This window comes from Bufo gargarizans, chromosome 5, assembly GCF_014858855.1.
Source record: "Bufo gargarizans isolate SCDJY-AF-19 chromosome 5, ASM1485885v1, whole genome shotgun sequence".
NCBI lineage: Eukaryota > Metazoa > Chordata > Amphibia > Anura > Bufonidae > Bufo > Bufo gargarizans.
The window spans coordinates 230,916,977-230,934,772 of NC_058084.1; the positions used below are offsets into that span (position 1 = coordinate 230,916,977).

The 17,796-nt window shown below is 40.2% G+C and overlaps 1 protein-coding gene across 2 annotated transcripts in view; it reads left to right on the forward strand.

Annotated features, from left to right (window-relative positions):
• Positions 1–17,796, forward strand: part of ATPSCKMT (ATP synthase c subunit lysine N-methyltransferase) — a 163,327-nt gene that overhangs the window by 62,472 nt on the left and 83,059 nt on the right. For both annotated transcript variants that reach the window (XM_044295130.1, XM_044295131.1), the window contains exon 2: positions 1,679–1,971. In XM_044295130.1, coding sequence (XP_044151065.1) covers positions 1,690–1,971 — 282 coding nt within the window. In that variant the 5' untranslated portion in view covers positions 1,679–1,689. The remainder of the gene's footprint in view (positions 1–1,678; positions 1,972–17,796) is intronic.

The following is a 17,796-nucleotide window of genomic DNA, read 5'->3' on the forward strand; positions in this document are numbered from 1 at the left end:
CAGACAACTTCTTATCTGTGCTCTCTCACATTATAAAAACTCATTAAAGCTCAATCCTTATCTTATGGATACCAATGTGGCTTAAATAAGTTTTTATGACCTCTTAGTAGTTTAGAAATAAGGTTTATTAGATGGCATAGAGTGACAGTGAAAGTACCAGTCACACAGTTAGAAAAACAGTTAACCCTTTGTGATTGAACCGGTCAATATTTTTAATAAAGGCCAATTGAAAATGAGATTTTTAGCCAAAAATAAGTTAAATGCAATCATTAAAAAAAATTGACTCCATAGGTGTGCATAGCCTTTAAGTAGAAGCATACATCATCTCAAACAATTTATTGAAACAAAAGCCAACTGTCACCGCCAGACATCTTAGAAGCTCTGACAGACGTTCTTCAGGACCTCCTGCCTGAGGTTCTTTTGTCATCTCGTTTCCCTCTCTCAGCTGTCATCTAGCTGCACTGATTGCATCCCTTTAAATCCCTTCCCGTACTGCATCACTTTGCGGTTTATACAACTTCCTGGAGTGTGCTGATGCTAGAAACTGTTACTGCTGCATCTACAAGATAAGTCTGTTTTCTTTATTTCTGTTTGCCTGTGGTCTTGATCCTAGGTGACCCTGACTCGGTGGTCGTGTCCCCTCACTGTTATAGGGTGTTCAGGTGTCATACAGTCGAGGAACGAGGGTATGCAATTTTCTACCATTGAGATTTTTGCATAGGCTGAGCAGTAAGGGAGAGAGCTAGGGCTCTTACAGGGCTTACCCTATTGTTCATTAGTTTTGGATCAAGTCAGTCCGATCTTCATTTGTGTCTTCTAGTTTTCTGTAACACCATCCGTGACACCAACAGTGGTGGGTATACCCCCACAAAAATGTTAATGTGTCAATAACTTGTCATGTGGCTTTGAGCATCAATTACAGCTTGACAACAACGTCTCATGCTGTTGACAAGTCGACTTATTGCCTGCTGAGGCAAGGCATCCCACTCATCTTGAAGGTTGGCCCTCAGGTGATTGAGTTTTGGGGTGCAGAGTGGCAGATGAATTGCCACCGGTCTTGATAAATGTGCCCCTATGTTTGTTTGATCTACACACATCTGAAAAGAAAAAGCACCACTGTATAAATTAAATATTTAAACGTTCTAAAATGAGAGCACGCTTGTTTATGGTGTATTGAAGACATCGCTGTTGAATTGCAGTTTTTACTTATTTTATTCACATGGGCATGTGAGGACTTGTTTTTTTGTGGGGCAAGTTTTATTGTTTTACCATTTCATTGTATTGAAAAACAGGGAAAAAAATCTGAACTCCAAACTGATACATTTTAACAATCTGCCAGGCATACTTTTTACTTCAATTGCCTAGCTTAGGCTACTTTCACATTTGCGGCAGCAAACAAGCCGACAGGAGGCCGGACAAAAACCACAGCGTACTGTAGTTTTTGTCCGGCCGCTCTCGGCCATTATAGTGGGGCCGGAGCCGACTTCTGATGGCACGGTGGGCTAGCGTTAGCACGGATCCGGCAGGCTTTTCCCCTGCACGAACACCTGCTCCCGCAAGTGTGAAAGTAGCCTTACAAAAAACTGATTTTATTTTTAACAGCTATGATTAGTTGAGAACTGAGGTATTCAGGATAACTGTATTGTCATTAACAGTTGTTTATTGTCTCATTTTATAGATTTTCCAGTGATGCCTCATTTCATTTCAAGTGGTAGTACTTCGGAAGAGCTCAGTTTGAATTCCAATAGCGAAAATAAAAAAACTAAAAGATGGGGACTGGTTGCAACTGGTTTTGTGGGAGGCACATTATTGACTTTATATGCTGTGGCTACCCCGTTTGTGTTACCTGCTTTGAGAAAAATTTGTCTTCCTTATGTGCCTGCATCGGAAACTCAGGTGGAAAATGTCTTGAAAATGCTTCAGTTTAGAAGCGGAACAGTCGTTGACATTGGGAGCGGTGATGGACGTATTGTAAGTTCAACTTTTTGTGAAAGTGTAAACATCTGGGGTCATTTATCAAACTGGTATAAAGTAGAAGCATAGCAACCAGATTCCACCTTTCATTTTCCTAAGGAGCTGTCAAAATGAAAGGTGAAATCTGGTTACTATGGGCAACTAAGCCAGTTGTATCTTATACCAGTTTGATAAATGACCCCAATCATCTTTTTTTATTTATTTTTTAATATAGAATACTTATGAAAAATATGTTAAATGTTATTTAAAAGCTGAGTTTCTCATAGAGCTCATTTGTTACGTTAATAAGTTATGCTAGAGGGGCTAAATATATTTTGGTATACTTATTTCTGTCTTTTTAGTCAGAATTGCCGCAGAGAAATCCACAGGTAATCTGCTGTTAAATCTGCACTACACACATATATAGATTTTCAGATTTGCCTTTGTATTTCACCCACCACTAAAATCCACTACCATTTCCTTGAAAATCTGCAGCCTTTAAAGGGAATGTGTAATCAGAAAATGGCCTATTTATTTCAAGTTTTTATATTAAACATGTTTAACCCTTAGTGACCACCAATAAGCCTTTTCATGACAGCCCAGTCTAAGCACTACATGGGTCTCCCGTACAGTGGAGAGCGGGGAATCAGCTCTCACATTAGAGCCTCGCTCGTGATCTAACAGCCAGACCAGCATGAGTGCCGATCCAGGCTGTTTAACCCCTTACATGGCGAGGACAATTGCGTTTGCCGCATGTGAACGGTAACAGGGAGCGGACTCACTCTGTATACCATCAGCACCCCGCAAGTGAGGTCACAAGGTGCCAATGCTAGTGAAGGCAGGCCAAGACCTAGTATAGGCCTCAGATCTACCTCCAGTGTTTTCCAGCAGGCTGCGCTTGTTTAGTCAATGTCAGTATAGCACTATTTTAATATACAATACACTATAGAAATAGTTTATTGTACTTATAGAAGAGCTTTTGATTGCTTCTAAATAGTCCCCTTTTGGAACTTTTAAATGGTTAAAAAATATTTAAAAAGTCCAATAAAAATATTATTTTTTACAATGAAAAAGCGCTTTTGAATAGAACATTGGCAGAAAAAAAAAATGAAAAAAATAAATAAATAAATAGCTTGGTTGCTAAAGCCCAAAACAGGCTGGTTATTAAGGGGTTAAAAATTGTTGTTGGCAATATTTTTCATTTTCCATATCACTATATTAAGAAGAAAAAAATCCTAAAAGTTTTCACACTGGCCACTAGGCCTATTAATAATAACTTCTTGGTCTGTAGTATTGTTCAAGTCAAGTCAAGTTGAAGATGAAGTGATCTCCCATAGGCATAAAGTTAAGGATGACACATTCCCTTTATATTTTATCCCCTTAAAGACCGGGCCTATTTTTTTTTCCTCCCCACGTTCCAGGATATTGTATTGGAAAATGGTGATAAAATGATTTGTGGGGTGAAATGTTTTTGGGGTTTGGACATCATGGCGTTCACTGTGCGCAAAAAAAAAAATCACATGACATAATTATTCTGCAGCTCAGTACAATTACGACGATACCAGCTGTATAGTTTTTTTTTTTTTTTTTTTTTTTTTTTTTTTTTAAACTTTGAAAAAAAAATCACCCATAACTTTTTTATATTTCAGTCTACAGAGCTGTATGAGAACTTTTTTTTTGCAGAACGAACTGTCGTTTTTATTGGTACCATTTGTGTGGTATGTTCCACCACTTTTTGATCACTGTTATTATACTTTTTTTGGGGGGAGATCCAGAGCCTGGTCTCGGGAGGGGCACTTCTAGATTGTTTTGTGGGGGCGGACAGAAAATAATGTTTTGCTTACAGAACAGACTATTTTATTTAACCTATCGTACAGCTCTAACCTGATTTAAAAAGTCACATTTATCTTTCCAAATTACGGATTTTAAAAATTATAAACAAATGTAACTTTATTTAACAGTCTTGGAGACCTTTTCCTCAGGAGTTTGTATACTGATTATAGAACAGAATATTCCCAGACAAAACAGTAACACACAATGCCCAATTATGTGTAAAAAGGTAGAAATATACTGATAACAGTGTCACTTTCCAAACACTAAAAGCAACAGACACATCACATTTGTACATTAAATAACATGAATAATTTACAGAATTAGCTCAATTCTGCGTTTTCCTTGCTTTGCAAATAGCTAAATTATTCGGTCAGTATTCACAGGAACATCTCTATGAATGTAAAGCAAACTCAATCCATTTAATCTTTCCTCTGACATTCGTGACCGAAGCCATGTTTTTACACGACGGAGGGTTGAGAATGATTTTCTCTGCAGAGGCCACGCTTACAGGTAGAGTTGCTAAGATCAGAAGTAAACTTCTGATGGTTGGAAAGAGGTCCTTGTCGCACACATCTAAAACTTCAAGGACTGTTTGTGGAATTTCATTGTTTTGGGATAACTCCCTTTTCCACTTTGTGAGCCAGAGACAAATTTCTCCCTGAAGTAATGTCTCCACTATCCTAAGGCTACCATCAGCTTAGAAGAGGGTGGAAACTGTTTGATAAAGAGTGGACAGCAATAGGATCCATGGTTTCAATTTTGTTTTTTTTACAATTACGGGTGACATCAATATTTGAATCTGGAAACACTGCATTGAGTTTTCTGACAAACGAGCTTTTATATCGTTAATAATGTTATCCAGCAAAGGAATATACAAAGATTTCCTGTAGTATTCTTCAGTCGATCGTGCTTTGTAATTTGATCTGTGCACTTGTCTTTCTACAAGACGTGGCAATTTTACTTCCACCCCAAGTTCTGAGGCCAACTCTGTAGCCTCCATATGCAAAGTGGAAAAAGTCTGATCAGCGTTATATCGCATATTCTCCAGGGTTGTCATTGTGACATTCAGATGCGCTTGTCAAATCAAGTGTTGGAGATTGAAGAAAACGACTCAGAGGTAGTGTTACTTTCAGAACATTGATAAGTGATATCAAGGAAAAGATAAATTCTGCACTGCACAAAGAATGGATGAGAGTAGAGGCTGATGAACTAGAGCTTGAGCATTTTCATTGAGATATTGCTGATAGTGCACCACTTTAACTAGTCCATCTCAAAATCTTATAAGAGAATCATGGCGCTCTACCCATCTAGTTTCACAAAGACTGGTCAGTTGAGAGCCTAACTCCTGCTTTAAAACAACATTTTGCTTTGCTGACTGGTTGAAAAATGAAATGGTTGATTAGACCACAGCTACTGCATTGCGAACTGCTGAAACTTGTGAGGACTTTGAAATTGAATTGTTCAGAGAATGGTTGTAGCAAGGACATCTGCAACTGTTGGGTGCTGCTTTAATAATTTCTGAAACCGCGCCAGCCACCTCTGAAGACATAACACTGCAACTGTTTGTTCCAATGCCAACACAATGAGTGATATCCAGGGAGAGGTCTTTGATAAGTTGGATTACCATCTGGCCTAAAACCTGTCCTGTAAGCCTAAGGGTCCATTCACACGTCCGTTTTTTCTTTCCTGATCTGTTCCGTTTTTTCAGGAACAGATCAGGACCAGATCTGGACCCATTCATTTTCAATGGGTCCTGGAAAAAATCGGACAGCACAATGTGTGCTGTCCGTTTCCGTTGTTCCGTTCCGCATGTCCGTTTAAATATAAAACATGTCCTATTCTTGTCCTGAAAAATCGGATCCTGGTACAATACAAAGTCAATGGATCCGCAAAAAACGGATGACATTCGGATGTCATTCCGTATGTCATCCGTTTTTTGCGGATTCCGTTCCTGGAAACACATAACAAATTTTTTATTTTTTATTTTTTTTTTTTCAATTTTTTTTTCAAAGAAATCCAAACAACTTTATTTGATTATTGAAATGTATACATGGTTCCGTTTTTTGCGGATCCGCAAAAAACGGATGACATACGGAAACATTTTCAGGAACAACGGATCCGCAAAAAACGGACCGTTTTTCAGGATGAAAAAAAACAGGACGTGTGAATGGACCCTTAGTTCTGAATCTGAACTATCCAATCCGGACTCACTCTGAGTTGCAAATTCTTAGGCATCTACAAATTTTATAAAATCTTCACAAATAGATCCATTGTAGACATATCTAAAGTTAAGTGAAAGCTGTTCTATATGTGAAATATCTGTAGTTTCATCAAATATTACACTAAAATAGCAAGCCTCTTTTAATTTTACCAACAATTATATTGCAGATTTTATCACCACAACACTTGATTAAATCATTTTGTGTGGATTTTGAAATGTACGTAGCGCATGAAGATGCAGTAAGGAGGTGCTTCTCTAACATTTTGTCTCCAGATGCAACACGGTATCTCAGCAATTCCCAAAAGTTCCCTTCATTCACATCCGGAGTGGCGTCATCCATTAATGCACCATCATCTCGGTGGCCACGTAGAGGTATATTTTGTCTACCGAAGAATATAATGGACTCAATGATAGGACGAATTCGCTCTTGGTTCTCCTTCACCTTCTGAAGACGATGTGAATTTATTTGATTGACAATTTCAACTAGTTTTGCATAGACTTCCAAATCTCCTTCCTTACCCTTAAGCTTTATAAAATTCGTAAGGGGCTTAGTTACCAATTTTCCAAGTGCCATGCCTTTGTTATGACCACCTTTTACGATGTTGTGCAAACAACGCACAGTACTTGCAGAACAAACCCTTCTTAACAGCTGAATATACTAGCCAAGGAAAACTGTCAATATGTTGTTTTGACAAGTATCGTTTGATTGTACAAGTTTCTCCATTTTTGGAAGTCGTGTTCTGAACAGAGAAAGGAAGCTCATATCCAGGAGGAGGTTGCCATGGACTTTCCAGTAACAAGCATTTGGTGAAGTCATCAATTGTTTTCCCAAGATGTGTGCCAATGTCATTCATTAGGATACTGCCTGTTTGAGGTGGGGTATCAACAGACAGTGGCAACACAGAATCCGTTTGACAAGGTATTGGCTCTACGTGTGACTGTGTACCAGAACACGAAGGGAGACTAGTGTCAGTTTCTATAGTTTTTTATAGTGCTTTCTAGTACAGGCTGTGCTCCTGTTGACTATTTTGCGCTAGTACTGAAGAAGGAATCTATAGTCCTGCTATTCACCCTTTTCTGGCTCATTTTGCGCTTTCTACAATTAAATCACAAAAGGGCACACCTTGTAAAATAATTGTAATTGGCTTGCTAGGACATCATGCCCACATCCATTATATTATATCCTGATAAATAAATGCAATAGCATTACAGTACCTTGTTTAAAGCACAATAAAGCTAGCCTTCTAATGTAATTAATTTTGCCAAAAAAGCTTGCACTCTACTTCAGATATCAAATAAAGCTCATTTAACATCTGTGTTTAATAGATCGGTCAGTCTAGGTACACCGGGTTTGATAATTTAAGGTAACCCCCCCTCCCCTCCCACAGTCTGTCGCTCACTGAGCAAGCTCAGGCTGGCAAGGCAACTTGAATTGTGCTAAAGTGGCTGGGCTAGGGCCATTTTAGTGAACTCTTATAGTGTGACAGTCAATTTGCATATGGTCAAGCCGGTGTCACGGAAGGTGTACAGAAAACTAGAAGACATGAAGACACTGCTCAGCCTAAGCAAAAATCTCAATGGTAGAAAATTGCATATCCTCGTTCCTCGACTGTATGACACCTGAACACCCTATAATAGTGAGGGGACACTACCACCGGCTCCCTACACTTAATACGGAGGGAGTCAGGGTCACCTAGGATCAAGCAAACAGAAATAAAGAAAACAGACTTCTCTTGTGGATGCAGTAGTAACAGCTTCTAGCATCAGCACACTCCAAGAAGTTGTATAAACCACAAAGTGATGCATTAGGGGAAGGGATTTAAAGGGATGCAATCAGTGCAACAATATGACAGCTGAGAGAGGCTAACGAGATAAGAAAACGAAAGCAAAACAAAAGGAACCTCAAGTAGGAGGTTTTGAAGAACATCTGTCAGAGCTTCTCAGATGTCTGGTGGTGACACGCCGGATCCGCCGATCTGGGTGTGACTGAAGGCATTTGTGAGATGGATCTAGATGCGGATCCGTCTCACAAATGCATTGCTAGAACGGATTAGTCTCTCCGCTTGTCATGCAGACAGACGGATCCTTTTTGTATTTTTTTTTTTCACATTTTTACCGTTCTGCGCATGCACAGCACAGAAGGACGGATCCGGCATTCTGGTATTTTGAATGCCAGATCCGGCACTAATACATTCCTATGGGGAAAAATGCCGGATCGGGCATTCAGGCAAGTCTTCAGTTTTTTTCGCCGGAGATAAAACCGTAGCATGCTACGGTTTTATCTTTTGCCTGATCAGTCAAAACGACTGAACTGAAGACATTCTATGCATCCTAAATGGATTACTCTCCATTCAGAATGCATGGGGATAAAACTGATCAGTTCTTTTCCGGTATAGAGCCCCTGTGACGGAACTCTATGCCGGAAAGGAGAAACGCTAGTGTGAAAGCACCCTAATACGGTTAAAAAAAGACATACGTCCATCAAGTTCAACCAAGAGATAGGTGGGGATGCAAATCCCAAAAGGAATTGAGACTCAGATTTCTACATATTTTCATAAGCATTAATGTTTTTAACTTTTAAGAATTCGTTTAAACCCTTTTTTGAAACTGTCTACTGTTCCTGCTGTGACCACGTCCTGAGGAAGTCTATTCCACAGCTTCACAGTTCTTAGAGTAAAGAAGCTTTGACGCTTCTAGGGACTGAACTTTTTGCTCTCCAATCGGAGTCAGTGTCGCCTTTTTTACATGGAACAGCTTTTCACCGTAATTTTTGAATGGCCCATTTATACAAACCGGATTCCCCAAAAGTTGGGACCCTAAACAAATTGTGGTTAAAAACTGAATGCAATGATGTGGAGATGGCAAATATCAATATTTTATTTGTAATACAACATAGATGACAGGTCAAACATTTAATCCGAGTAAATGTATCATTTTAAAGGAAAAATACGTTGATTCAAATTTTCACGGTGTCAACAAATCCCCAAAAAGTTGGGACAAGTAGCAATAAGAGGCTGGAAAAAGTAAATTTGAGCATAACTAAGAGCTGGAAGACCAATTAACACTAATTAGGTCAATTGGCAACATGATTGGGTATAAAAAGAGCTTCTCAGAGTGGCAGTGTCTCTCAGAAGCCAAGATGGGTCTCTACCCACAATGTTGCGCAGAATGATAGTGGAGCAATATCAGAAAGGTGTTACCCAGCAAAAAATTGCAAAGACTTTGCATCTATCATCATCAACTGTGCATAACATCATCCGAAGATTCAGAGAATCTGGAATAATCTCTGTGCATAAGGGTCAAGGCCGTAAAACAGTACTGGATGCCCTTAAACGACACTGCACCACAAACAGGAATGCTACTGTAAAGGAAATCACAGAATGGGCTCAGGAATACTTCCAGAAACCATTGTCAGTGAACACAATCCACCGTGCCATCCGCCGTTGCCAGCTGAAACTATACAGTGCAAAGAAGAAGCCATTTCTAAGCAAGATCCACAAGCTCAGGCGTTTTCACTGGGCCAGGGATCATTTAAAATGGAGTGTGGCAAAATGGAAGACTGTTCTGTGGTCAGACGAGTCACGATTCGAAGTTCTTTTTGGAAATCTGGGACAGCATGTCATCCGGACCAAAGAGGACAAGGACAACCCAAGTTGTTATCAACGCTCAGTTCAGAAGCCTGCATCTCTGATGGTATGGGGTTGCTGGAGTGCGTGTGGCATGGGCAGCTTGCCTGTCTGGAAAGGCACCATCAATGCAGAAAAATATATTCAGGTTCTAGAACAACATATGCTCCCATCCAGACGTCACCTCTTTCAGGGAAGACCCTGCATTTTTCAACAAAATAATGCCAGACCACATTCTGCATCAATCACAACATCATGGCTGCGTAGGAGAAGGATCCGGGTACTGAAATGGCCAGTCTGCAGTCCAGATCTTTCACCTAATAGAGAACATTTGGCGCATCATAAAGAGGAAGGTGCAACAAAGAAGGGCCAAGACGATTGAACAGTTAGAGGCCTGTATTAGACAAGAATGGGAGAGCATTCCTATTTCTAAACTTGAGAAACTGGTCTCCTCGGTCCCCAGATGTCTGTTAAGTGTTGTAAGAAGAAGGGGAGGTGCCACACAGTGGTGAAAATGGCCTTGTCCCAACTTTTGGAGGATTTGTTGACACCATGAAATTCTGATTCAACATATTTTTCCCTTTTAAAATTGTACATTTTCTCAGTTTAAACTTTTGTTCTGTGATTTATGTTCTATTCTGAATAAAATATTAGAAGTTGGCACCTCCACATCATTGCATTCAGTTTTTATTCACGATTTGTATAGTGTCCCAACTTTTTGGGAATCCGGTTTGTATATTTGTACAGGTTAATCATGTCCCCCCTTAGACGTCTCTTCTCAAGACTAAATAAATTAAATTATTTTAATCTTTCTTCATAACTAAGGCTACTTTCACCCTCGCATTTTTACGGCTGTCATGGACAGATCCGTTCAGATAATACAACCGTCTGCATCCATTCAGAACGTATCCGTTTGTATTATCTTTAACATAGCCAAGACGGATCCGTCTTGAACACCATTGAAAGTCAACGGAGGACGGATCCGTTTTCTATTGTGCCAGATTGTATCAGTGAAAACGGATCCATCCCCATTGACTTACATTGTGTGCCAGGACGGATCCGTTTGGCTCGGTTTCATCAGGTGGACAGCGTTTTGGTGTCTGTCTCCAAAGCGGAATGGAGACTGAACTGATGCATTCTGAGTGGATCCTTTTCCATTCAGAATGCATTCGAATGCAAACTGATCCGTTTTGGACCGCTTGTGAATGCCCTGAATGGATCTCACAAACTGAAAGCTAAAACGCGAGTGTGAAAGTAGACTAAGACCCTCCATTCCCCTCATCAGTTTAGTCGCGCTCCTCTGTACTTTTTCCAGCTGCAGAGCATCCTTTTTATTGACTGGTGCCCAGAACTGGACTTCATATTCCCGATGAGGCCGCACCAACGCTTTGTAAAGTGGTACTATTACATCCCTGCCCCATGAGGCCATGCCTCGTTTAATGCATGACAATATCCTGGTGGCCTTAGAAGCAGCTGATTGACATTGTTGTGCTGTAATTTAATCTACCATCCACAAGGACACCCAAATCCTTCTCTATAAGTGACTCTCCCAGTGCTACATCACCTAGGACATATGAAGCAAAAAGATTATTACTACAAAGATGCATAACTTTACATTTGTCCACATTGAACCTCATTTGCCAAATTGATGCCAAATCACTCAGTGTTAAAGTCAGCTTGTAGTTTATGGACTTCTTCCATAGACTGTACAGTTCTACACAGCTTAGTGTCATCTGCAAAATTACAGTGGGATGTCAAAGTTTGGGCAACCTTGTTAATCGTCATGATTTTCCTGTATAAATCGTTGGTTGTTACGATAAAAAATGTCAGTTAAATATATCCTATAGTAGACACACACACTGATATTTGAGAAGTGAAATGAATTTTTGGGGATTTACAGATAGTGTGCTATAATTGTTTAAACATAATTAGGCAGGTGCGTAAATTTGGGCACTGTTGTCATTTTATTGATTCCAAAACCTTTAGAACTAATTATTGGGAGTCAAATTGGCTTGGTAAGCTCAGTGACCCCTGACCTACATACACAGGTGAATCCAATTATTAGAAAGAGTATTTAAGGGGGTCAATTGTAAGTTTCCCTCCTTTTTAATTTTCTCTGAAGAGTAGTAACATGGGGGTCTCAAAACAACTCTCAAATTACCTGAAGACAAAGATTGTTCACCATCATGTTTCAGTTGTTTCTGTGATGTAGTGAAATATAATTACACTTCATACGTTTCAAAGGCTTTTAGCGACAATTACATGACATTTATGCAAAGAGTCAGTATTTGTTGGCCCTTCTTTTTCAGGACCTCTGCAATTCAACTGGACATGCTCTCAATCAACTTCTGGGCCAATTCCTGACTGATAGCAACCCATTCTTTCATAATCACTTCTTGGAGTTTGTTAGAATTAGTAGGTTTTTGTTTGTCCACCCGCCTCTTTAGGATTGACCACAAGTTCTCAATGAGATTAAGATCTGGGGAGTGTCCAGGCCATGGACCCAAAATGTCAACGTTTTGGTCCCCGAGCCACTTGGTTATCACTTTTGCCTTATGGCATGGTGCTCCATTGTGCTGGAAAATGCATTGTTCTTCACCAAACTGTTGTTGGATTGTTGGAAGAAGTTGCTTTTGGAGGGTGTTTTGGTACCATTCTTTATTCATGGCTGTGTTTGGGGGCAAAATTGTGAGTGAGCCCACTCCCTTGGATGATAAGCAACCCCACACATGAATGGTCTCAGGATGCTTTACTGTTGGCATATCACAGGACTGATGATAGCGCTCACCTTTTCTTCTCCGGACAAGCCTTTTTCCTGATGCCCCAAACAATTGGAAAGAGGCTTTATTGGAGAATATGACTTTGCCCCAGTCCTCAGCAGTCCATTCACCATATGTTCTGCAGAAGAGCAATCTGTCTCTGATGGTTTTTTTTGGAGAGAAGTGGCTTCTTTGCTGCCCTTCTTGACACCAGGCCATCTTCCAAATGTCTTCACCTCACTGTGCGTGCAGATGCGCACACACCTGCCTGCTGCCATTACTGAGCAAGCTCTGTACTGGTGGCACTCCGATCCCGCATCTGAATCCTTTTTAGGAGACTATCCTGGCGCTTGCTGGACTTTCTTGGATGCCCTGAAGCCTTCTTAACAAGAATTGAACCTCTTTCCTTGAAGTTGTTGATGATCCTATAAATTGTTGATTGAGGTGCAATCTTAGTAGCCACAATATCCTTGCCTGTGAAGCCATTTTTATGCAACGCAATGATAGCTGCACGCATTTCTTTGCAGGTCACCATGGTTAATAATGGAAGAGCAATGATTTCAAGCAGGTCAAGTCTGCCATTTTAACCCAATCAGCCTGACATAATGATCTCCAGCCTTGTGCTCGTCAACATTCTCACCTGAGTTAACAAGACGATTACTGAAATGATCTCAGCAGGTCCTTTAATGACAGCAATGAAGTGCAGTGGAAAGTTTTTTGGGGGATTAAGTTAATTTTCATGGCAAAGAAGGACTATGCAATTCATCTGATCACTCTTCATAACATTCTGGAGTATATGCAAATTGCTATTATAAAAACTTAAGCAGCAACTTTTTCAATTTCCAATATTTATGTAATTCTCAAAACTTTTGGCCACGACTGTACTCCCTCCTAACTCCTGCACAGTTCACAGAGCATGCTTAAAAGTCATTGTGGTCCCCTCCTATCCATTGTGTCTATGGCCTACCATGACTGCTGCAAAGCATATCTCTAATTACTGTAAACAGCAGCTCAGGCAAGATAGCAGCCCTCATAATCATGTTAAGGAAATAGATTTTTTTTTTTTTTGTCTTTAATCAAAAAATAAGAACAGATTAGAAAAAAATGTCACTATCTGTTTTTAGTGATAAAAGGGATAAAGGACGGCTCACCTCTGGTTTGGGATGGCAAGGTGCACCAAAACAGATGTTGTACCCAATCACCAAGAACAATAATATTAAAAAGAAGTAAAATGGGCACTCATATATCTAGATCACAAGGTGGGCAAAGCGACTCAAATGATATATTAATTTATTAATAGCGATAAGTTGAACAAATTTATATGAGCAATACACAATAATAATGTACCCTAAATAGAACTAATTTCCCGAGATCAACATAAAATGATAAAACTTATAAAATTGATAAAATGAGCATACAACTGTCCACTGTTTATAGCTGATAAAAAATCCAAGTATCCAATCCAGTGTTAATAGGTCCAGTCTGACATTAGCAGATGTAACACAGTACTTTTATCTTCTATTATCTACAACAGTGGTTTACAGCAAATATATCTCCAGAAAAAGGATAAATAAATAAGTAAATCAGTGAGTGAGTAAATAAATGAATAGTAAGTGCACAGTAACTAATGGTGACCAATGGGTAAAATGCAGCATGAAATGTTACATAAAATCCACTGGATCAACGATATATAATTGAAAAACAATTGGTGAAATAATGTGTGTGTATAAATAAATAAGTATATTTCTGAAGAATCAATAAAGTGGCTGTATTCCACTGATGCCGCAGTGTTTCTTTAGTGGTAGAACATGTGGCCTAAAATCCTGGCTTGGTCCGTACAATTGTCCACAAATATATTCAATTTGAGCAGATATCTGCCTGAATAGGCTGTATGTTTGAACAACCGCAATATACGCGGCAGGATACTTGAGCAATGGTATAGATATGTCCAGCAATATTACGCAATATTCAAACAGCAAATCAAGATGTTTGGGCAGCAATATACATATATCCAGCAGTATTATGGAGCTGAATGGCTCTTACTCACATATCGTCCTATTCCCACCGTGGCGTCCCACGTGGTGTAGATGCAAACAGGACTTGCCTTTGGATAACACAGCTGAATTAGCTGCTAACGATGCTGTATCCACCCGGCTGTGAGCAGAAATGTTGGCTGTGTCACGCTGCAGATCCACGTCCAATGTCTTTGCTTGAGGTAGATAGATATTCTGCCTCTTTGGATCGATGGTAATAGTCCTTTTAGAAAGCGCTTTCAATCCAATACCGTACAAAGTTGTTGCTGGTGTATTGTCAGATCCAATTGCTCCTTGCCAGACGCGTTTCAAAGGCTACCTGCCTTCTTCCTCAGTGGCTAGTTTGGGTCTGACTAACTTGCCGGCTTTTTATCCTCCCAAAGGCTCTTTAATAAACCTGAAATGGACCCAAAGGATCTGGATCCAATTTCCTTATATTGCGATAATCCTGCGAAAATTTGCGTTTTTTTTGCGCACATGCGTTTTTCTGTTTTGTGTATTCCTAAACCAACCAGAATCATTATACATATCAAATTTTGCATAACAAATTGTACAATAGCTAGTTACAATTGGGACCAATGTAGATAACATTCCATATCAAACATTCTTCTAAAATAGAATAAATATACAACTTATAAATCTTTAATGGTCTTATATTAAAAATGTATTAAATAATAGGGAATTTCTGTATAGGGTCTAAAATATAAAAATATAAAAGATTTATTTATAAAAGATTATCAGGTATTATATTCTGTAGGGAACTCATATATATTTTCCAATAAACAATGTTCCATGGGGCTCATTCCCTGAAATGGTTCGGGCGGAGTACATGGGATGATGGTATATGTGGATTGGGGTCGGGGATCTCGAGTACAGGGGGGGTCATAGTGCTGCTAAACAGCCCGACTAGTACTCCCCGACCCATCACAAAAACCCGAAAATTTCAAATTCGGCATTTAGTCCTGCTGGGGCCAAACTGCCAAATTCGAAAATCTTCCTGGCCTCAGCCCTAGACATCCGGGCAATATGATTCCCTCCCCTCCAATGACGTTCTATTTGAACAACAGCCTTTGAACAACAGCCAACACTACGGGGATGACGTGATGACGTAGAGGACGTCGCGCTCTCCGCCTCCCCACGGCTCAGCTGTCCCGCTGCCTTGAACTTTCTGGCGTTCTCATGCCGAACTTTCCCCGCACCCTCTCTATGACCGTGTGATAAGCGCTACAGCGCTTCTGCCTATCGTCTACTGCCTACTATGCTACTGCCTCGACTGTTGAGCTCGGACGTGGGGCCTGCTTCTAGCTTTTGCTGATCCTGCCGCTTCCTCCTCTCCTACTCACCGTGCCGTCGTGATCAGTTCGGTATGTGGAGCTCTTCCGTGGAGTGCGTCTCCAGTCCTTGTTGATCCGCTGCTCTCCTCCTGGTGTCAGTGTGAGTAGCACCCTTGTGTTTCCCTTACCCGATGGTTTGCTGGACAAGTTGACAAGTTGATGAATCATACTTAGGACTGCTGCCGATTCTCCTTGCTCTCTCCTCATGTTATTGTACATGACCTGACCCTCTCCTCGTGTCTTCAGCTTTTCCCGATTTGTTCCCTCTCCTCTTTGATGTCGTGGTGACTAACCTCCCTATGATTGTTGACTCTAACTAATCCTGAGTGGAGATCGATAAGCTGCTGGAGGACTCTTCAGGGGGCTTGTATGATGCCCATGATATATTTAACCCCGTTTTGTGCCTTTTAGATTTTGTCCAGTATTTTTGATCATTATCTTCCCCTTTTTTCCTCTATACTGCTGGGACTAATTCTATTAACCCTACTCTGACAGGCTGCTGGTGTCAATATTTTTGAAAAAGAAAAAAAAAAGTGAGGTGCCTATGATTATAAAAGAAGTGAACTATAGAATATAAAGTATAAGGCGGAAAAAGGGGGGGGGGGAAAAAAAAGGGGAGAGAGTATAAAGAAGAGCGGACAAATAAATAAAAAAAAAAAAAAAAAGAGGGAGAGAGAGTGAAAGGTAAAAAAAAAAATAAAAGAAGGGAAAGAAGGAGAGTGAAGAAGAAGTGATATATATATATATATATATATATTCAAAAGGAGAGAAAGAGGCGGAACAAGGGGAAAGAAAGAGGAAAAAAAAAAAAAAAGCAGGAATAAGATATGGCCCCAAAAGCTAGTAGGCGCTCGACTGATCTCTCAAGTCAGAAACACGGGTCCAAAACTGTTGAGGCAACAAAAATAGATCAGTTCCTGAGGTCTCCGAGGGTTAATACGAGGGGCGGACAAAAGGAACCTGTCACAAAAAAAAAACGATGACTCAGAGATGACTGAGTAAGAAACACAAAAAGCCTCTAGATACCCCGAAGAAGAAGATGGTATAATGGGGGAAGTTATCCCTAATGACAACTCCTCTCCGCTAGAAGAAATACTCCTAGCGGTTAAACAGAACGGGGATTTAATACAGGCAGTCACAACCCAACTTGGGTTTATCCAAGTTGATGTGGGACTAATAAAAGATGATTTGTCAAAAATGCGAGACAGAGTCAACATCCTTGAGAGTTCCGTCGCCCTTATACAGAATGAATCCAAAAAAATAAATACGGAAGTCTCCACATTTAAATCAGAATATAACCTTCTGAAGAAAAAGGTAGCGGACCTTGAGGATAGGTCACGAAGATACAATGTGAGAATAATAGGGATTCCAGAGGGTGTGGAAGAGAAAAATCCAACCCAATTCATACAGAAGTTAATCCTTGAGAACTTTGGGAAAGAGTCGTTTTCTTCTCTTTTTATGATTGAAAGAGCTCATCGGGTCCCAGGGGGAAAATCAATTCCAGGGAGACAACCTCGGACATTCCTTGTTAAGCTATTGACTACAGGGGACAGAGATATCCTCCTGAGAAGGGCGAGGGAATCCTCACCGGTTGTATATAACGGGATTAGACTGGCCTTTTTTCCCGATTTTTCGAAAGATATACAAGAAAAGAGACGCACATTTATGATTGTTAAAAAGAGGCTAAGAGAAAGGTATATTAAATATTCTCTCATATTCCCAGCCAAACTGCGGATTGTTTTTAATGATAAAACTCTTTTTTTTTTGACACCCCGGAAGAAGCCGCGGACTGGCTTGATCGAAATAATCGATAATTTAATTGGGTTATGATCTGGCGGGAATAATAATTACTATAAGGGGCTTATACCCCTAAATGTATTTTCCTTTGCTTCCTAATGGGGGTGGCTGAGTGGGGGGAGTGTGGGAGGGATGGTCATAGGAAAGAAATCTACTACAATATGTGGTGGATTGCCTGTATGAGGGGGGTGAGGGGAGGGGGGGTGCGGGGTTGGGCTGTGGTGCGTCAAAGTAGGTGTG